The sequence below is a fragment of the Petaurus breviceps genome, unplaced genomic scaffold (genome assembly GCF_028583685.1).
Source record: "Petaurus breviceps papuanus isolate PSGF00001 unplaced genomic scaffold, PetGlider_PUasm1.0 90750, whole genome shotgun sequence".
Taxonomy (NCBI): Eukaryota; Metazoa; Chordata; class Mammalia; order Diprotodontia; family Petauridae; genus Petaurus; species Petaurus breviceps.
The window spans coordinates 11246018-11268115 of NW_027187335.1; the positions used below are offsets into that span (position 1 = coordinate 11246018).

Sequence of the window (22098 nt, forward strand, 5' to 3'; positions counted from 1 at the left end):
CACACACACACACACACACACACACACACACACACACACACACACACACACACATTCTCATTCTCTCTCTCTTTCCCCCCACCACAAACAACAGGAGATCCCTACTTCCACCACTAAATATCAAAGAAGGATAGTTGCTTTACAGAAGTGTAAGCCCAAATCACTCAGGTACTTTCCCAAATAGAATTTTTGCTTCTAAGGTCTTAATTTTAAGGCCATTTTCTTCTATTAGGTTTACAAAATCATGTTCTTTTTTTATCACAAAGAATAAGTCCTCCTTCATGGGATTTTTAAAAGCAAAACTCTGCATCACTGCACTCACCTATAACAAAAGAACAGGCATAAAAAATGGAATAGATTGAGAGATAGGTTTATTTGTTGGTGGCCCTAAGTTGGTTTTTGGTTTTGGTAGGGGTTTGTTTTGTGGAAGGAGGTTGGCAGCTGTATGTGAAGGGACTAGGACAGCAATAATCATGTACAGAAGGTAAAAGGACAGAAGCACTCACTCTATGCCAAGCCACTTCAAAAGATTCTTCAACAAATGCTTCTAAATGGGGGCGGCTAAGTGAATAGAACATTGGCCCTTGAGTCAGGAGAACCTGAGTTCAAATCCAGCCTCAGACACTTGACACTTAACTAGCCCTGTGACCTTGGGCAAGTCACTTAACCCCAATTGCCCTGCCTTCCCCCCTCCAAAAAGCAAAAAAAAAATGCTTCTTGATCTTTAATAGTGAGAATGAGGGGGAAAAAGTTAGATTTTAGGCTCACCTATCCATGATACCCAACATCTGTTTACGAATGTCCTGGGCTCGGCGCAAGGAACGAGCCTGTATAAAATTCTCATAACACCAGGGGTTGGAAAATTTGTTGTTCTTCCAAGAATTGTACACAGCCAAGAGAGTGAGGTGGTCACCTTCAGTCTGGTGAAATTTGGCTTTCTTCTGATCTGCAAGGGCCTGTTTGTCCTGCCAATCAATGAAGTACAAGATTATTCTCTTCTTCATAACAGCTACTCATTCCTTCCTAATCCAGATCCAAAGGGCCTACCCCAGGTCCAGGCTTCCCCCCAAAAGGCCAGCTCAGTGTGCCTGCCACTAAAGGATGCAAAGAGAATCTGCATTCCCCCACCTTGGGTCTGTAGAAGACATTCTGCACTGACAGCATGGACACAATGGTGAGCATCTCCTCACTACAGCCCAAATGCACAGACATGATCAGCATCTTACACAACATTGGCTCCAAGGGAAACTCTGCCATCTAGAGGAAGAAAGAGAAACTATGTTTGACTGCTCTCAGGAAGGCCTCCCCAGTAAGGGCAAATAGAAAGGGCAAAACACCCTGGGGACACGCCTTCCCCAGACTCCCTTCTCCAATGGTTTGTAAGTGCAGAAGAACAAACAGCTGTCAGGAGGCAGGTGACAACTAAATCTAAGCTTCTGGCCCATAAAACCCATGCTGGGGGAAATCAATTTTGACCAGAGTATCAGATCAGGGAAAGGAAGTAGCTTTTTATAAAGCAAGAGCCCTTAATGATATCTGGTGACCAGGTGAGATCTGCAGGCTCAGGACTGCAGTCTGAGAATGAAACCATGCCTGAGTCAGTGACAGGGCAAAGGTCACCTTGGGGAATCAGGAGTAAGGGGGAGGCGGGGGGCTGTGAGGCTGAACCTGTGACTTACCCTACGGCCCAGACGGGTGAGCAGACCCTCATCATCCAGTGCTCCCAATGTGTACAGCTGCTCCATAGCTGTAATCAGAGTTTCCATTGGGGGGGCATCCATGAAATCAAAGGAGAGCAGGTCGTTGATACCCATAGCCTAGATAGGGAAGGAGAAAAACACCATCACTTCACTCACCAGGCATCCCAAATGACTATTTACAAGGACAAAGCAGAGACTTTCAGGTATTTCCCTTTTAGGCACTTGGTTCCTCAAGTGCAAAATAGAAAGAAATTAAGAGTAGGCAACAGGCCAAAGGAGAGCAGGTCATTAGCCCCCAGGGCTTAAAAGAGGGGAAGACAATGTCACTCCACCTTCCAGAAATCCTGATTTTTTTTCCCTGACAAAAATTAGGCTTCAGTAAGTGTGTAATTTCACAGAAATTCAAAACTCAAGCCCCAGAATAGACAGCACACCATCCTATTTAATTTCTCCAGCTGGCCTTTAAGAACCTCGAGAAGAGATCCAATGTTTTTTATTTCTTTTCTATTCCCTAAAGTTCCTCAGATTTATGTCCACTGTACTTGTCTTATTGAACGAACACTCTTTTTGGTCATCACATCCTCTTTTCTAGGACAATAGAGAGTATGGTGGATTTTTCTTCCTGAAGTTCTGTCCTCCCCCCTCTCAGAAAGGATAAATAATAAATGACAGTGGAGCACTCTGCACCAATAAAGTGACAGAGCTCCAGAGTAACATCAACTATCATGGGGACAATGCCATCATCTGGGAAATTACTCCTGCAGCTGCCACTGCCAAGAGAGAATGAAGCTCTCTATTGAGGCCTAGGAGAGGAAGAGAAATTATTCAGAATGAAAACCAAGCTCCCAAAGGACCAGTCTGTATTATGATCTTACAGCTTAGTTTAAAATTTTGTTTTTGGTGTTGGCTTATTTTGTTTTGATTTTTCAAAAGAGTGGGAAAAGGTCTTGAAAACTAAGACTCTTCAAGAAACTATACTATCATAGGACTTAGAATTGGAAGGGACCTTGGTCTGATATTGACATTTTTCAAATGTCATTTTTTAATGCTATTAACTGAAGTCCTAAAAAGTCAAATGACCAATTTGTTATAATCCCAAGAAAGAAAAAGACTGGGGCTGAAGAAGATATATCAACTCAGCTACAGTGCAACCACTTATTCCAGAATTTGCATTTGACTCAAAGTAATTGGTTTATGATATTATTTGAGTATTAACTGGTGATTCATAAAACTGAGGTTAATATAAAGCTTTATAATCGGGTTATGCTAACACTCATGCCTGGAGACAGGTGGCTCAATGGATAGAGCTCTGGGCCTGGACAGACATGTAGGAGCTGTGTGACCCTGGGCAAGTCACTTAGCCTGTTTCTCTTAATCCACTGCAGAAGGAAATGGAGAACCACTCCAGAATCTTTACCAAGAAAACCTCACATACAGTATGATCCACAGGGTCATGAAAGGACTGAATGACAACAACATTCCATGCAATGTGACAGTGATGTCTACCTTGAGAGAGAGCACCGTGCTGGCTAAGTTAGTCCTCTGGATCTCAGGCACATTGGTGGTCAGCATTTCATCTCGGTAGGCACGTTCTGTGTAAAGCCTGTAACACTTTCCGGGCCCTGTTCTCCCAGCTCTGCCTGCTCTCTGCTTTGCCTGCGCCTATAAAGATGAACATAAAGAAATAGCACGCTTGTTAAACAGTTATTGAGATGGAGAAAATCCTTGTAAACAGGCGATAGGCTACTGGCAAAATCATAAATGGGGCCTGGCTTATTCCACTACCATTCAGATCATATATAAGACCACCAATGTCCCAACTCTCATCCTGTTCATAGCAGGATATTCAAACACCTGCTGAAGAATGATCCAAAATAAAGCAACTACCAAGGAGGGTATGAAGCCTCTTCATTGCCTGCAGCAAGACTTCAATGCCTGCAGCATGGCTATGGGCCCAACAGCCAGGGGAGCCTGGCCAAGACACCTAGAGCAGGAGAGCTGCTCTGATAAGCAACCACTAAGTCCAAGCAGCAGAAATACAGAAAGCAACAGGTTATGCAAATTCCTAAAAGGCAGTATGTGGGACTAGAGGGAAGAATGACCAGGACACACTAAGTGCTTTCAGGTTGCACCCAGTCCACACAATCCAGAAAAACACCCTAAGGAGCAGCACCTTAAAATGACACTCAGTTGCCTGGACAAGGGCAATTCTCTAAACTACTCCTGGAAGGTCTCAACAGTCTACAGAGGCTCCAAGTCTCCCACTGAAACAAAAAATGGTAACGGCAACAGACAATTTATCGATTTGATTCTCTATCATGGTCCTTTGCTGTTATAATTTGATTAGTAGGATGATACAATTACTGGGAAAACAAATCTGCCTTGATGTGTCTTGGTCACCCGTATCTATGTTTTTTTTAATTTGTTCTTCCACCTAGGTAGGTTAAGCTAGAGCATGGTAGAGTCCAAATCAGTAGTTCTGAAAAGGATCTACAATTTTAGAAATTGAAAAATACCACTCCATAGATTTAAAACTCACAAGCACAGTCCCAAACACTCCCCTTATCCAGTTTAAAAGTAAGGTATATCATCATCACTTAGAAAACTTATCCTTAAAAACACAGTAAAATCCAAAAGCAGAACATGCAAAACTTTCAAGAAATACGCAACCAAATCTTTTGGAAAATTTGCTGGTGAGTCCCATCTGAGAGCTGACCTCCACTCCTATGAGGGCCAAGTCTGTGTACCTGAGAGATGGGAGTTACCACCAGCTGGTCGATCCCAGTCTTCGAATTGTACACTTTCTGCTTCACAAACCCAGGGTCCACCACGTAGTAGATTCCATCAATAGTCAGAGATGTCTCAGCGATGTTGGTAGCAATTACAACCTGCAGGTGAGAAACACAACTAGTTGTGGCAGCTGTTTTTCTGCTCAAACAGTAATGCAGATATGCAAAACTTTGCAATCAAAGGGTGTGAGACACTGGGACACATCGCCAAGGAAATATCTCCCCTCTGGAGGCTCTGACGACAAATAGAAAAGACAATTCTATCTGGGAAGAATCAGGGGATCCTTGCCTAATGGCAGGGGGAAGGGAGAAGGAGGTCCTTTCCAGCTCACAAATTCTGTGAGGAGGAAAAATCATCTCTGAGCTAGAGGGAGAAAGGACAAGGAAGGGGAGGAAAAGGGGAAAAACTAAAGTTGATCAAAAACCATTTTACTTGGATAAAATTGCTATCTAACTCACTGTCAAGACCCAATGCCAATTACTAAAATTTTAATTTTCCAGCGCCTTGGGAAAGCAAAGATTTTCTGGTATCACATTAGCCAATGCAAAAGGAAATTTTTCTCTTGCCCTCAGGGACATCTAAACTACAAAATGGGCTTTTCACATATGTGGAACATGGGAGAAAATTTTCCAACCATAAAAGGAGGCTGAGAAATTTCATCAGCTGGGTACGGCAATTTACATGATCTAAAAGGTTATTAGTCTCGCCTTGGCACTGCCACAATTCTTCTACCCAGAAGCCTAGCTAATAAAAGATGATGCCTTGGGAAAAGTCGCTGCTAGGAGGTTGTAGCACAGCTTACAGCATGCCAGCATCACACTGGCCCCAAAAGACTGCCTACCTATAGCTTAGCCACAGAAACTAAATGCTTAGAAAAGACAGCTGCCATCAATCAATCAACACTTTTTAAGGGCTTACTATGGGTCACAAATTGTGGTAGTGCCTGGGGAAACAAAAGCAAAAACATTGTCCCAGCACTCCATGAGGGCACATTCTAATGGGGGAGACAACATGCAAACAAATCAGTACATACAAGACAGAGAAAGGGCAGCTAGGTGGCACAATGGATAGAGCACCAGGTTTGGAGTCAGGAAGATTCATCTTCAAGAGTTCAAATCTGGTCTCAGATACCTATTAGCTGAGTGACACTGGGCAAATCATTTCACCCTGTTTGACTCCATTTCCTCATCTGTAAAATGAGCTGGAGAAGGAAATAACTAGCCACTCCAGTACCTTTGCCAAGAAAACCCCAAACAGTGTCATAAAGAATCAGACACAGAATGAATGAACAATAAGATACACTTGAGATACTGGATAAGCTAACAAGGGAGGCAGCAGCAACGCGGGGAACCAGAAAGTCCTCCTAGACCTGGTGGGATCTGTGCTGAGTCTAAAAGGAAGCCAGGGATTCTAGGAGGCAGAGGGAAGGGAAGGGACCAGGTGGTGAAAATTTTTAAATGCCAAATCACTGTTTTGAACCCGAAGGTTAACAGAGCCACAGGATTTTGAGGGTGGCTAGGTGGTGCAGTGAAGAGAGCACCAGCCCTGGAGTCAGGAGGACCTAAGTTCAAATCTGACCTCAGACACTTAACACTTACTAGCCATGTGACCTTGGGCAAGTCACTTAACCCCCATTTCCCTGCCTTCCCCCCTCAAAAAAAAAAAAAAGCAAAGCCACAGGAGTTCACTGGGCAAGGAGACAGTGGTTATATTTTAGGAAAATCACTGATCGCTCTATGGAGAATGGAGTGGAGTGGGAGAGTCAAGTGAAGTCAATAAACATTTAGTAAGCAACTACCTAATGCCAGTTCTGTGACAAGCACTGAGACCTGAGGCCAAAAGATCAATTAGAAGGCCACAACAGGGTAGGGAATCAAGATGGTGGGGTACCAAGGCATACAGCAAGCACCCCACCCACACAGACACCTTCAACTCTTCCATTCACATCTAGAAAATGCACCAGACTGAATCCTTGATACCAAGGGAGACAGAGGCCTATGGACACTGGAGATAGGCACTGCCCAAAAGCAAGACACTTAGAGACTATGTGGGGAGAAGCTGAGCACCAGGGCAAGAGGAGATTCAGACTCATCCTGGGCCCAGGGACTCTGTGCAGGGCACAAGGACAGCTGCCAATTGGCAACTCTGTCACCAGTCAGAGATCCCAGGAGGGGACCTGTGCTAAGGAGTGGCAAAGGAGCAGAACTGGGCCTTGTGCAGTGTACTAAGAGACAGACAGGCAACAGCAGTGTGCCTTGGACCCCCAAGAACAGAACAAGATCTCAGTTCCAACTTGGAGCCCAGCCTGAAGACTGCAGAGGAATAACAAGGGCAGTAATCACAGACCATAGGGAAGCCTACAGAAATGTCACCGTTAACTACCAGTGCTTCCCAGATGGCCAACAGGGGCTGAGTCCAGCAGCAATCCATTGTTCCTCAGATCTAAAATCAGATCAGGAGTTTACAGAGTTCAGACCAGGAGGGCAGCAGTCAGACTTTGCCATGGATTAGACTGCTTTGGGAGTTGAAGGTCCTCATCCTTAGCTGTTCCTGAAATCCTGGAACAATGCAATACTCAAGAGCCCAAGAAAACAACCAAGAGGACCAGCCCATATCTTCCCTCCAAAAGTGTGTAAAGCCTGGCCATAACATCAAGTCACAAGTCAGGAAATAGGCTGAAAGAATGGACAAAAACAAAAATCACGCCAAGATTACATTCCTACATGGAAAAACATTAATTGTAACTCTCAAGACTTTTCTCAGAATGAGGACAGTTGAAGGGAATAATATATATATATGAAGATGTATGTGTATATAAATATGTGAGTGCGGGCATATGTGTGTTCATGTATACATAGAGGGCACAGGATGAGTTGAATATGAAGGGATGATATCTAAAAAATAAAATTAAGAGGTGAGAGAGATTTATTAGAAGAAGTTGAGAAAGGGAACGATAAATTAGGGTAAATTATCTCATATAAAAGAGGCAAGAGAAAACTGTTAGAATGGAGGGGGAAAGCAGGAAGGTGAAAGGGAATGGGACAACCTGATTCTCACTAAATTTGGCTTAAGGAGGGAATAACATACACATTCAATTGGGTATCTTACCCTACAGGAAAATAGTGGGGTAGGGGATAAGATGGGGGATGATAGAAGGGAGGGCAGATTAGGGGAGAAGGTAGTTAGAAGCAAACATTTTTGAAAGGGATAGGGTCAAAGGAGAAAATAGAATAAGTGGGGGGTGGGATAGGATGGAGGGAAATATAGTTAAGACTTTCACAATATAACTAATATGGAAATGACTGGGGTAACTACACATGTACAACCTATATTGAATTGCTTATCTTCCTAGTAGGGGTAGGTGAGAAGGGAAGAAGGGAAAAAATCTGGAACTCAAAGTTTTAAAATCAAATGTTTAAAAATTTGTTTTTTACATGCAACTGGGAAATAAGATATACAGGTACTAGAGTAGAGAAACCCATCTTGCCCTACTAGAAAGTTAGAGGGGGGTGATGGAGGAGGATATAAGAGAGAACAGATTGGGGGAAGGGTTATTCAGCAGGCTTGCTATTTTGGGGTGGGGTAGGGGAAAGACGGGGAGAGAAAAAATTGTAACTCAAAATCTAGTGGAAATCAATGTTGAAAACTAAAAATAAATTAATAAACAAATAAATAAACAAACAAACAGGTCAGTTGATGAACCTGATGAACTTTAAAGAATGGAAAGAGAGGGGAAGAAGATTCCACTAGGTGGCAAAGGGAAAGGAAGGTAATGAAAAGTTATCTCAAAACTTAGAATGACAATTAGAAGTCTATATAACAAGAAAGAAGAGGAGGTAACAGCTGAAATTTTAACATTACTCTCATCTAAACTCGTTGAAAGGGGAAGAATACAGACACACACTTTACACAGAGTTGGGAAGAGAAGTAACATTTCACTCAACAGGGAAATAGGAGATAGAAGAGAGAAGGAAAAAGGGGGAAGGAAGAAGGGGAAATTAGAGAAAGGGGAGATTAGGGGAGAGATTAGTCCTAAAGCAAAAAAATCCCTCTAATTTAGAATGTATAAAAATATCTATACCACTTTTGAAGTGATAAAGTATGAGAATTTAAGGGGGGGTATCCATCCACTGGGAAATGGCTGAATAAGTTACAACATGTAAAATGACAGAATACTAAATAAAAATGATGAAGGGAATGGTTTCAGAGGAACCTGTGAAGATATATAAGAACTTATTCAGAATGAAGTGAACAGAACCAGGGCAGAAATTAATACAATGGAAGCCTTAGGAACTCTGATCAGCATAATGACCAGTCAAGATTCTAGAGGATGAGACAAGCTTCCCACCTTTGGATACACTACACACAAACCTCATTCTGCACTCTGAGTACACCTCTCTTTCTACACACACACATATACAAACACATGTAAACATATTTATTAGGGAATGTTCAATATGTATATTTGTTTTGCTACACAATACATGTTTTTTAACAAGGATTTTGTTTTTCTTGTCCTCCATTGGAGGGGAAGGGATTAGATGTTTACTGATTGAAAAAAATTTAAATTTTCAAAAAAGACTATTGCAGAAGAACAGAAAACAAGAGTAGATGCCTAGTGATTTGGGAATGGCTAAACAAACAGTACATGAATATAATGGATTATTACTATGTTATAAGAAATGATGAACATGAAGGATACAGAAAAGCACAGAAAGACCTATATAAACTGACATCAAGTGAAGTAAACAGAAACAAGAAAACAATATATGCAATGACTTCAACACTAATGGAAACTGAATGCTGCAAAATTGTAACCACTAAGGTTGGCCCCAAAGAAGAACGATGAGAAGACATCAGCAGATGATCAAAGGTATGGAATATTGCATATAATAACCAGACAGGGGGAAAGAGAAGAGACATAAAGACAAAATATATCAATAAAAATTTACTTTTAAAAAAGGCTGTTGCAATGGTCCAGGTAAAAGGTGATGAAGTCCTGAACTAGGTGGTAGCTGTGTAAGTGGAGAGAAGGGATGTTTAAAATGAGACAAATGTTGTGCAAGTAGAAATGTTAAGATTTGGCAACTGACTGGATATATGGGGTGAGTGAGAGTGAGGAGTCAAGTGTGACACCAAGGCTATAAAATAGCGTGACTAGGAGGATGGCAGTGCCCTTAAAAGTCATAGGAAACTTTTGGAAGAAGTAAGTTTTGGGGAGAAAAATAGTGAATTCTACTTTGGTCATGCTATAGGACATCTAGTTTAAAATGTCCAGCAGGCAACTTGTGATGTGGACCTGTAGGTCAAGAGAGATTAGTGCTATGAGAACTATCTGCATAGATCTCTGATCACTGAACCCATGGGAACTGGTGAGATCAAGTGATATAGTAGAACAGAAAGGAAAAGGGGCCCAGGGCAGAATCTTGGAGAATAACCACAGTAAGCAGGCATGACTTGAATGAAGATTTAGCAAAGAAGACTGAGGAGCAGTCAGACAAGTACAAGGTAGACCAAGACCAAGAAGTTAAGAAATAAAGCTTACATAAACTTTACGCGACTTTCAACATGACTACTCACAAATCATCAGAGACACAAGCAACATGAATCAATGGGATTATTACCTTCCTGCTACCAGGAGGAGCTGGGTCAAAGATCCGGGTCTGCATCTCACTCGGCAAAGCAGAATACACAGGGAGGATGATTAATTCAGGTACATCAGGACCCAGAGACTTCATGCGTTCATATAAGATCTCACAGGCAGTATCAATCTCTTCCTGACCAGTCAGAAACACCAGAATGTCACCTGCATAGAATGAGTAGTGGTATTTAGGCAGGAAAGGAAAAAAATCAAGTCAACCAGGGAGTTGGCAATTGCATTTTTCTTGAAAACCCTGCCCTACAAGCAGTCAAAGTTTTATGGTGCTGGGAAAGAGACACAATCATAGCTAGGCATATTAGTCTAGGAGTAAAATAGTCCCATCCTCTCACCTGGTGGTTCAGTTAAATGGATTTGCATGACTGTGATCAAGCTGGCATCCAAGTAATCTGTCTCAGGTTCTTTAGTATAGAGAATTTCCACTGGATATGTTCGGCCTGGAATGGTGAAAATGGGAGCTTCATAGAAATACTGGGAAAATTTCACAGCATCTAATGTAGCAGAGGTAACAATCAGCTTCATGTCTTGCCGTTTCTGCACTGTCTATTAAAAAAAGAGGGACTCTGGTCATATTAATACACACAACCAAAAGAGGACGGTTTTCACAACGTATTGTGGGCTGGAATATGTCACCACCAGAAGCTGTCTAGGTACCTTCTTTAACAATCCAAAGAGCACATCTGTGTGAATTGTTCTCTCATGAGCCTCATCCAACATGATGATTGCATACTGAGTAAGGTCAGGGTCAATCAAACATTCCCTGAGCAACATCCCATCTGTCATGTACTTGATTACTGTCTCTGGACTGGTGCAATCTTCAAAACGAATAGTGTAACCCACCTGGAGTAGGCAAGAAACAAAACCTACTTAAACCCAAATATCCTTCTCACTGCAATCTTCAAGCTGGCTACAACAGGATATCCAGGTCAGCTGGCTCTCCTGCATAGCCAGACTCATTATTTTGTTTGATAGTAGAGGAACACAGTAAAATTCAGATCTCCTAGCTTTTCACCAGGCCCTTTAGTAACAGCTTTCTTTGACTTCTTACCTCTTGTCCCAAGCAACAACCAAACTCCTCAGACACTCTTTTGGCCACCGACATCGCCGCAACTCTTCGAGGTTGTGTACATCCAATTTTCCCCCTGGATGTGTAACCTGCCTCAGCGAGGTACTGTGTGATTTGTGTTGTCTTTCCAGAACCTGTCTCTCCAATAACGATCAGAATCTGATTGTCATGAACAGCCTAAGATGCATTAGAAACAGACAAGAAATTGTTAATGAATTCTAACAAACCCACATCTGAGAGAAACACAAATGCTTTGCCCTGACTGGCTGTTTTATTTTTCTAGCTAATGGTCCAGTACTGTGGTCCACTTAACACAAAGTCCTGACAAATGAGAACTCTGTTGTAGATCCTAGGTTCGTTTCCTTTTTTAATGGGGAACAAGTTTTGTACTTAAATTATATTCTTTTAAGCATGTCTCCCTGCTATGTTTTGAAAACCATTTTTAGATTCCCACATGCTCTCTTCCAGAGAATCTTGCCCTCAAATGGCCTCCTCTCCCCTTTAGGAGAGCTCCTTCTCTTCTTGGCCATAAAATAACTTCTCACCTGAACAAGCTGCTCTTTCAGTTTGAAGATGGGGAGACTTTCCCTCTGCTCAATGATTGACAGCTGCGTCTTTTTACCATAAGATGCTTTGTTGCCCCCAAAAGCATGCTTCTTCCACTCTGGGATGTCATTGGGCATCATCCCAATGCCCCGCATGTTGGCAGCAATCTGCCTCCCATCCACTAGAGAGAAAAACAATCCATTTAGTAAGTCACCAAACACACTTCTCTATACTACCTGCAACCCAGGGTACAAAATTAACATGACAGGTAGAGGACAACACACACACACTGCTGCCTCAGTGAAACTGAATCTAATTATTAGCTTAGATTTCTTAAAGCTTGGTTTTCTAGAACCAGGAAAACAAAACTGACAATGACTATAATATAAATGGTAACCACACTAACAGGCCACAGACTGCTTTGGTTACACACAAAATGGGTAAACTTGGTTCTAGAAGATGAATGCTGAAATACCCTTTTTCCTCTTCTCAGCAGAAAAGTTATGGGTTTGGATTTGTTACACATGCTGTCACTTCTGCTGTGTCAATTTGTTTTGCTAACTGTCTTTGTTTTGTTACAAAGAGTTCTATGAGCGATCGGTTATTGATTAAGTGTTTTTCAAATACACAAATATGTCTGTGATTTCTTCAACGTGGACATTCTCTCCATTTTTGTTGTTCAGTCATTTTTCAGTTGTGTCCAACTCTTTGTGACCCCATCTGGGGTTTTCTTGGCAAAGATACTAGAGTGGTTTGTCATTTCCTTCTCTAGCTCATTTTACAGATGAGGCAAACAGGGTGAAGTGACTTGCCCAGGGTCACACAGCTACTAAGTATCTGAGGTCAGATTTGAACTGAGTTTTCCTGACTCCAGATCTGGCACTCTATCCATTGTACCACCTAGCTGCCCCAAAGATGCATATCAAAACCTATCCATGCTTGCTCATCCCATATGATTCTTGTTCAAGATTTCCCATAAATGCACCAGAGTTTACCCAACACATTGGAGGCCTGTCTTGTTTTCTCCTGACATCTGTAAGATACCAATGGCACGCTCACACAACCCACCTGTCATTCTTCATGGCTGCCACATGACCAGCCTATATTTTCTTATCACACATTTCACTAATTACATCTTTTACTCCTGTTCTTTCTTCACTGATTATATGTTGAAGCCCACTTACACCCACCAGGCACCTCTCCAATATACTCTCTGTGTGATAATAATTTTCAATGCTCTAGCAGCAGATGTATTTCCTGTCTTGTAGTCCTACTACACTGGTAGAATATCAGTAATAAAAAGACAGGCCTGTTTCCAGGAGAAGTCTGAGATTCTTAAAGACACTACACAATTTCCTGAAGCCAATCCAGACTTGTCTCTTAGCCCAGATGCATGTGTGTGCGTGCACACGCACGCACACGTGCACACACATGCATACACAGACCATGCACACACAGATGACCTTTAGAACAAGGTCAGGCAAGAGACATTCTTTATCCACTTGTTCTTTCCAATGTAGAGAATCAGGCTAAAACTCTTTTGAATGAGAGTTCTCTCCTGGGAGGGTGTGAAATGCTCCAAGACTGGCTGCACTCAGCACAAGGCTGAACACAAATAGAAGCCACTTGAGGACACCTAAATATCTGGGGGAATCCCTCCCAACCTGGACTCTGCACTGGCTCTCCTCTAACACAGTGACAAACACCTCTGGTGACCATACACCTCCTCATTTTATGCTCCACCTGATATTTATGATGAGACAGTTACTGAACAAGTGAAGTGATTGCTTATTTTTAATTGTTATGTTATATAAGGAATTTAGAAAGATTGTGAATATGCAGAGGAGACACCTTACTCTACTGAATCAAATGCTGTTTCATAATTTTTTATAGCATTTGGGAAATGAGAGTGGTATAAAAAAAACATCAAAAGAAAATGCTCAATTCCAGCAGCAAAAATAAAAGTAGTTACCTTGCATATGGGACATTTTCCCAGACAAATAAACATCTTCCAGAACGCCACCCCCATCAAAAAAGGCTTAGCTTTAGTTTTAATCATTTACAAAGATGACCATAATTTTGACTGAACAAATTCAACAATCAAATTAAGGCCCATCAAAAAAATAAGTGGCATTAATTTCCAACCTGGGCCATTTGTGACATTCTCCTAACCTTGGTAGCTTCAACAAGAGAACCCCTAATAGTACTTCTCCCCCAAGGTCATACCATCAGGCAGAGGATCCACCCAGTGTTTGTTGAGTCCCATAGGAATGGAGTCCATCTCTGCTTCCCGCTGGGCCTGCTTGAGTTCTCTCCTTTCTTTAGCTAAAGCACTCTGCATCATTGCTGCTTGGGACAGGGAGCCATCAGGATTCTAGGAGAATGGAAGAAAAAAACCATGAGAATTCTCATTTAAGGTCCTACCCCACCCATAGCTTTCAATTCCCCCTACTAGACTTTTAAGTTCCCCTAAGAACAGGGACAGAATCATAGCTAAACTGTCCCTCCCCCAGTACCTGTTCTGCACTCAGTAAGCCCTGAAAAAAGCTTTGCTGAACTGACATGGGGCCTACCTCTTAGTAGCAAAATGAACCTTTTAAAAGTGTTCTGAAGCTTTAAGATAATTATTCTATTTTTCAAGATGCCAGAGAATGAGCTAACAGCAGTGACAAGAAGACAACCACACGCGAATGACAAAATGTGCTAAAGGTCGGCACTTCCAGAATTCATTGGACCCTGATTCTTGGGAAGTGTCCGGCTGCTGCATCACCTCCAAGGGTAAAGGCTTACATAGATAAAATAACCAGCTTCAAGCCTATATTCTGACAGTGGCAGTAGCAGTAGCAGCATCTTCAAGAACTTCTGGTTTCAGAAAGGACATGGCAAGACCTATATGAACTGATGCAAAGTAAAATGAGAGGAACCAGAAGATCATTGTGCACAGTAACAGTAATGTAATGATGACCAACTGTGAAAGACATGGGTACTCTGATCAATACAGTGATTCAAGACAATTGCAAAGGATTCAAAATGAAAAAATGCTATCCACCTCCAGAGAGACAACTGATGACTGAGCATAAATTGAAGTATAATTTCTTGCTTTATTTTATTTTTTCTGCAATATGGAAATATGTGTTGCATTATTTCACATGTATAATATTTTTTTTGGCCTTCACAGTGGGTGGAAAGGGGGGGGGAGGAAGGAGAGAATTTGGAACTCAAAATTTAAAAAGAATGCTAAAAGTAAATAATAAATTTGAAGGGGAGGGGGGAAGAACCTGTATTCTTTTTGTCCTAAGAGAATGAAGCTCCTTTGAGGTCTCTAGGTTAAGTCCAACATTTCTCACCTTAACAATTTTAATGGGGCTCATATCCATGCTTTGTTTGGTGTGTCCTCTCAGGAATGGAGGTTCTTCCTCAACCAGTTCAATCTCCAGGTCTTCATCTAAAATCCCCACAAAATGAAGATTGAACAAAAGAAGAAACTCAGATTCTTTTAACCAAAACGTAGGTAACACTTATAAAAAGAAAACACCATCACCAAGGATATTGCCAAAGGCCTAAACAGTAATCAGGTTCAAAACAAAGCAGCCTCTCAACTAATTGATACCTAAAGGAATAAAAACAATTTCCTTCTTTTCCCCTTCCCACGCTCTCAGAGGGCTGGCATACATCTCAATCTAATTGCTTGTTGGTACTTTTAAATCAAGTCAAGCATGTTGAAAATGCTTTTCTGAGTATTTATTTAACACTTTCAAAAATACCTTTTTCTAACATAAACTAAGGTACAAACTGGCTAGTCCTATAAACCTCAACTTGAAAATACCTTCTTGATTTTTTGTTTAGTCCAAACAAACCCAAGTGGTTCGTTACCTTCTTCATCATCCACTTTAGGAAGGATTCCTGTCTCTTCATCAAAGTCCGGAAACTCTTCTTTGGAAAGTACATTGGCTGCAATCATCTATACAGAAGGCAAATAGCATCATTTATAGTTTGCTGGTATAGAAACTGACTGAGTGAAGGTGAATATACAGCTTTCTAATAAAGAATTGACATCATTTCTCCTTCACCCCAAGAAATAAGAGCCCCCATTCTTTTAGGTTTGGTTTTGGTTTTTTTAACAAAGCCTTTTAAAACCTAAAGTAAAGGTAATTTGGGGCTACTGGCAAAAATATACAAAACATTGGCATCAGTAATTAATGGAAATCACCTACTAAAGCAGAGTTGGGTCAAATAGCAAAATAGAAAGAAATATTTTGTTCTTGGCCTGACTTTGCCAATTACTAGTTATGTAACCTTATATCTAAAAGAAAGATTATAATCTACTGAGGATCAAATGAGAGCATGTAGCAAAGTCTCTTATAAAATGCAAAATGCTACACAAATGTGAGGTGAGAGATTATTATTTCTGATTCTGCAAGGCTGCTGTCAGACCTTCCTTTTCTCCCACCTTCATCTTACAGGACAAACTGCTGGCTCTAACACATAATTAAAAACAAGTAGAGGAAACAGAGTCCCCACCTGTTTGATCTCCCATTTCTCAGGATCTGAGATTCTGGTGAGGCGCTTCCTTTCCAGAGTGTCATCTTCCACTTCTGGGGCACTGACAAGGGAGAGGTGAGTAGGTCTATCAGGGTTCCTCATAGAGGTCTCCTCATTGGTCTCCCCAACAAGGTTCCTCCGGCGATTCGGGTTCAGATCTTCTCCAGTATCTTGATCCACATCCTAAAGGCAAACAAAAACCTCTAGGTTCATGTTCGTCCTTCATGTTTTCAGAGGCACTGGGTATGAAAGTGCCCAATGCCACCCCTCTTGCAAAAGACACCCTCTATTACGCTGAATATTTTTCCTGTCTTACCTTCATGCTCAGGCTGGTTTTGGTCCCAGTGAAAGACAGGACTTTCACCTTAACCCTCTGGCCTTTGCTCACAACATCAGCAACATTGGCTACTCGGCCTTCCCGACGAAGCTCAGAGATGTGAACTAAACCTTCCCACCGTTTCCTGTGCAGGACAAAAGGAAGATGAAAAAGACATATTTAGCTATGTAATTCCTAGAAATGTTTCTCCTCCAATGGTTTCAATTGTCATTAAAGCAAAACAAAAGGAAAAAGCTTAAATTGAAATGAGGTAAAATAAAACTTCCTAACAATAACAGAAGTTAAGTATACCGAAGGAAGCTATCAAATCTTCCCCAGGAAGCATCTTAAAAAAGAAACAAGCTCTATCTCCACCTGTATCTCAGTAAGGAAAGGGCTAGTCCTGTCTGAAGGAGAAGAAAGGGTGAGATGGCGTCTGGCAGGATATTTCAGCCCCCAAATAGTCTTTGAATGGATTAAAGAAGACTGACTGAATTAAAGAAGAATCCACAATCAAACCACATATACTTATTTTTTTATGTAAAAAGTCCAAATGACTGTAGAAGACATTCTGCCTACTATTGGAACTACATAAAAGGTCCTAGCTGTACCTTAGTCCTTCCAGTTGGACAAAACACCCAAACTGCATGATACTGGTAACTTTGCCATTGTAAATTTCCCCGATAGAAGGTTCTTCAGGAGGAGGCCGGTCCACATGTTTGTCTCGCCATCTGTCATTGTTCTTCTCCCCATATTTATCACGGTCCTTACGGTCTTTGATAGGACTTTGACTTCTGCTCCTTGATCGGTATCTAGATTTCCCTTTATTCCTATCTCGAGTCCTAGAACGTGACCTAGATCGAGAACGGTGTCTCCGTTTGTGGTCTCTGTCTCGGCTTCGACTCCGACTTCGTTTCTTCTTTTTTGCCCTATCACCATCAGAAAAAAAAAATAGATTTTAGATTATTCAGACACATACCACCTAACACTGTTAACAGGTTCCACAGGAAGTAAATAGGTAGTTTGTAACAGGAACAATGTTATAAATGGATAATTGGCTGAAGAACAATACAGTGGAGTTTCACAACTTTATGGCTGTGAAACCTCTATTTAACTATTAATATTCTATATACCTCCATATAAAATACTAATATTACAAAATAAGGTGGTTGTGATAACCTTATATAGGGCATATTTTTACATAAGACACCAACCTATATGATGGTAGCTGTGAAAGCCATAAATATTGGTACATGTCCATCACACAAAACAAATCAGAAAACTAACACATACAAAATTTTGCTTTGCTTCTCATTTCAAGACCTTTTGTTTAGAGATTTTTCTATTTCTTAAACTTCCTAGCATATGCTCACAAATATCTGTCAGCAGGAAGCAGGAGTAGGTGGTGAAAGTGGCCAAAAGGGTGTGGTAAAGGGCCACTACAGATTCTGAGGACTGGACTGCCAAGGAAAACTATGATCCAAAAAGAAAACCCCAAAGATGCACCGGTGTTCGGAGCCTCTCTGTTTCTCATGCGCTGCAGCACTGGGCATTAGAGCTTCCAGCTCTTTGAGGACATCCACAGCTACTTTCACATCATCTTCATCAAGCATGGTCTACAGAACAGAGTGAAAAAAACAGGTCAGAAAACAGTAAACAAAAATGAACATTTCCACTAAAGTTCTGCTCCAAGTAGACTTTGGTTTCAGACATTATATCAAAGAGAAACACAAGCTCTGACAAAGCCCTACTTAGTGCCCCTATTATCCAAGGACTAGCCTTACTGGCTAAGCTCGGGGAGGCTCATCACCAGAACTTAGCCATCAGGTTTAAATTTTTTTTGTTTGGCCACAGAAACTCATGAAACCACCTATTAAGACATGGATGGGGGCGGCTAGGTGGCGCAATGAGTAAAGTGCTGGCCCTGGAGTCGGGAGGACCCAAGTTCGGTTCCGGCCTCAAACATTTAACACCCACACAAAAAAACTAGCCATGTAACCTTGGGCAAGTTACTTCACCCCAATTGCCCTCCAAAAGGAAAAAAAAAAAGACATGGATGGGTTGGGATCTGCCTACATGAAAGGAGTGATCACACTGATGAAATCACAGATCTTTTGACATAATGAAAGAATGGCAACTAACAGTTATATTAAAATGTTTAACTGATTCAAAAGTATGTTGTTATTTCATGTGATCCTCCCAACAACCTTATGAATTTGGCAAGAGAAACAGAGGATCTGAGAAGTTCAGGTACCTGCCCAAAAGTATTCAAAGCTGCGCCTAGAAAGCTGTTTTTGGGGGGTTTTTTTTGGCCTTTTGGAGGGCAATTGGGGTTAAGTAACTTGTCCAAGGTTACATGGCTGAAAGCTGTTCTTCTGACTCCCAGTTCATCATTCTTTCCATTACACCCATCTGCCCTAGGTTACAGCCTCCAAAACCAAAATGAAAAGGAGCCAGGAAGAACTTCCAACATAACTTAAAATGATGAGAAAGGACAAAAACAGAGCATCCAGAAGTAAAGGAGGCTCACAGCCCTGCTGTACACTGACCATTTCTAGGATATGCGTTCTTGGAACCCAAGGCTAAGTGTGACATTGACAAAATGGAGAAAGCATAAATGACAATCAGTACAATGAAGGAAATGGAAACTATGTCATGGTCAGAATGACTGAAGGAATTCTGAGATGTCTCAGAGAAGAAAAGACTTCAGAGAGGGCACAATGGCTGTTTTCAAGCATCTGAAAAGCTGTCATATGGATGAAGAATTAGTTACAATTGTTAAATGGGACAGGCTGCACTATGAAGAAATGAGCTCCCCATCACTAACATTATGTGCTAGCCTATAAATGCCACAAGAAGATGTCAGAGAGATTACAGTGTTGGAGGAAGGCAGAACTGGACAACTTCTGACTCTAAAATGATATTATTCTAGATCTAGATGATGAATAGACACAAAAGTTCTTGGGAGTTTTTCTTATGTTCCATACATCTCTGTAACACTTAATACAGTTCTATGATTTTCAATTAATGGCAAAATTTTACCAGCCTGTGACCTGAGAAACACACAATTATCCAAGAGAAACGAACATGCTTTACTTCTAAATTATCATGTACACCAGATCACTGGTTACTTTTAAGGCTATGTTAAATATCCCAAAGGTCTCCAATACATGTTCTTTTACTGCAGCTGACAAATTAGAATAATTAAACTAAAAATTAAACACACTAAAAAAATAAAGTAGACTGCATAATCAAACAAAAAGATGTCTTATTTCACACATACCATTAAACATCATATCTCATAACTTTTCCATATCATTAACTGCTTCCCCTCATCCCTAATTAGCCCTCATCAATATTTCTTAGGATCTTTAACATTTTTACTTAGTATTTTCTAAGAATGAAAACAATAAAAGCAACTGGATACATTTACATATAAACTGTTAAAAACTCATGTGGTCCCAAAAGCTGGGCCTCAGAGGACATCAGTACCCGGACTGTAGGATTGTCTGGTAGGCAAAGTGCTGGGAACAGGTCCTTGAGTTTCTCCTTTTCTGTTTTTGGTTTTACAACTGCATCTTGTTTCATAAAATAGAAAGGGAAGAAAATACACAGTAAATTTAATCTTTTCAGTGATCAAAATAAACCTGTAAAACACTATAAATGTGAAATACACACCAAAGTTTTCAACACCAAATCCAACCAAATTTCCCTAAGTAAAGGGGTTCTTTTCCCCCCAAAAAAGTGGGAAAGGGGACACCTTCCTCTCCTGCCCTAAAGAAGTGAAGGAGCAAATGATCCCACCTCATCACTCAGGCAGCAGCCATGATCACTTCAAATTGTAAAAGACCTGGACTCACAGCTCCATGCACATTTCTCCCACATGTCTGCACACCCATTTCCTGATATGACAGAAACACTGACCAAGCAAATCTATCCAAATACTACCTTCTATCTCATGTTCATCTCCCCATGTGCCTCATCCCTCAACAGGACTGGAGGTTAGGGAGGAGAAGGAAGGATGAATTCCTTTTTGGCTCTAACACAAGAGGTCTTACTTAACCTGGGGTGCATAAACTTTAAAAAATATATATATTTCAGTGTAATTGGTCTCTTTTGTAATCCTCTATTTCATAGCTTTAAGCATATCATTCTAAGGGGTCCATTTGTTTAACCAGACTGCCACAGGGCCCATGACACAAAAAAGTTAAGAACTGCCCCCTCCCCTACTCCCATCAAGCAAGAAAAAAATTAAAGATATCCCCACTTTAAGGAGGATTGCCCCCCTACCATTAAAATTTCCTAACTTGTCACAATGGAAACAATATGTGTCTTTGTAGTGACTATTCCCCCATATCCAACTTTTCTTCCCCCCAAATTCCAGCTCTTCTCAGACAGAGAAAAAGATATTTATAAATCAACATCATTTTAAATGGGGGGAAAAAATCCTAAAAAAAAATTTTTTAACTTCTAAATGTTTCTAATTCTTGTTATCTCACCCACAGGTAAACATGTTATGTTTATGTGTGTGTTTGTGTATATATGGGTATACACACATACACATTTATATGATAAATAGATATCTATACATATATATCATGAAGACATCGATGACAAAATGCTAAGCAGATTGGGAAGGAGGGAAAAATCAGATTTGTACAACCTCGTTATGTACTGCTTATTTACTGATGGATTCTATCACTTTAATTTTGCCTCAGGAAACATGGAAAATTTAAACAGCAAGAGCCTGTGCTCAAAAGCTGCCAATAAGATACCAACAAAACATGTTTTAGAATTCTTGAGGCTCTAAAAGAGGGGTGGGTAGGTGGCTCAGTGAGCAGAGCACCAGCCCTGAAGTTAGGAGGACCTGAGTTCAAATGTGGCCTCAGACACGTTTAGCACTTACTTAGCCATATGTAATAGTAATGGCATTTAAAGATTCCCCCTGTATTGGCTTGGTTTTCAAATTGATTGTGTTAAAACCCAGAGTTTGTTAATCCCACCTGTGGGATGGGCTTGTTGATGTGAAAAGAAAGTCCTGAACTGGGAGGAGCTGGTGAGGTAGATTTGGAGAGACACAAGAGAGAGGCGGAAGATCTTTTTTGGAAGCAGCACCTCGTGGAGGGAGAGAGACTAAGAGAATTGCTGGTGGCCGCTTTGAATTGCCCTGGACTTTTGAGACCTGCCCCCTGAGCTGCCAAGGACTGAGGAGACATGGCTGTTTTGCTGGTACTTTGTCTGTCTGTTTTGATGTTGTTTTGCCAGATTTGTCCACTGGTGAAAGACAGTCCTTTTGTTGAAGAAGTCCTGGAACCTGGCTGTTCGCTAAGAAGCCCTGAGACGTCCTGCAGACAGAGAGTGAATACTGTCCACTGGTGAGGGACAGTACTGTTGTTGCAGGGGTCTGGAGACTGTCCTGCAGACAGAATGAATACTGTCCACTGGTGAAGGACAGTGCTGTTGTTGCAGGGGTCTGGGA

General features: G+C 41.2%; 1 protein-coding gene across 2 annotated transcripts in view; it reads right to left on the minus strand.

Moving 5' to 3' along the window:
• Positions 1–20201, minus strand: part of DHX8 (DEAH-box helicase 8) — a 24762-nt gene extending 4561 nt beyond the window's left edge. Inside the window, exons 1-18 of one of the 2 annotated variants that reach the window (XM_069067565.1) lie at positions 20112–20201; positions 18126–18235; positions 17231–17548; positions 16620–16764; positions 16283–16486; positions 15635–15722; positions 15109–15206; positions 13988–14135; positions 11761–11942; positions 11198–11392; positions 10804–10989; positions 10482–10692; positions 10115–10296; positions 4448–4588; positions 3207–3362; positions 1680–1817; positions 1129–1257; positions 769–965 (exon numbers count right to left, since the gene is read on the minus strand). In XM_069067565.1, coding sequence (XP_068923666.1) covers positions 769–965; positions 1129–1257; positions 1680–1817; positions 3207–3362; positions 4448–4588; positions 10115–10296; positions 10482–10692; positions 10804–10989; positions 11198–11392; positions 11761–11942; positions 13988–14135; positions 15109–15206; positions 15635–15722; positions 16283–16486; positions 16620–16764; positions 17231–17548; positions 18126–18232 — 2825 coding nt within the window. In that variant the 5' untranslated portion in view covers positions 18233–18235; positions 20112–20201. The remainder of the gene's footprint in view (positions 1–768; positions 966–1128; positions 1258–1679; positions 1818–3206; positions 3363–4447; positions 4589–10114; positions 10297–10481; positions 10693–10803; positions 10990–11197; positions 11393–11760; positions 11943–13987; positions 14136–15108; positions 15207–15634; positions 15723–16282; positions 16487–16619; positions 16765–17230; positions 17549–18125; positions 18236–20111) is intronic. The other variant, XM_069067566.1, reaches the window with a different exon arrangement.
• Positions 20202–22098: the final 1897 nt, after the last annotated feature.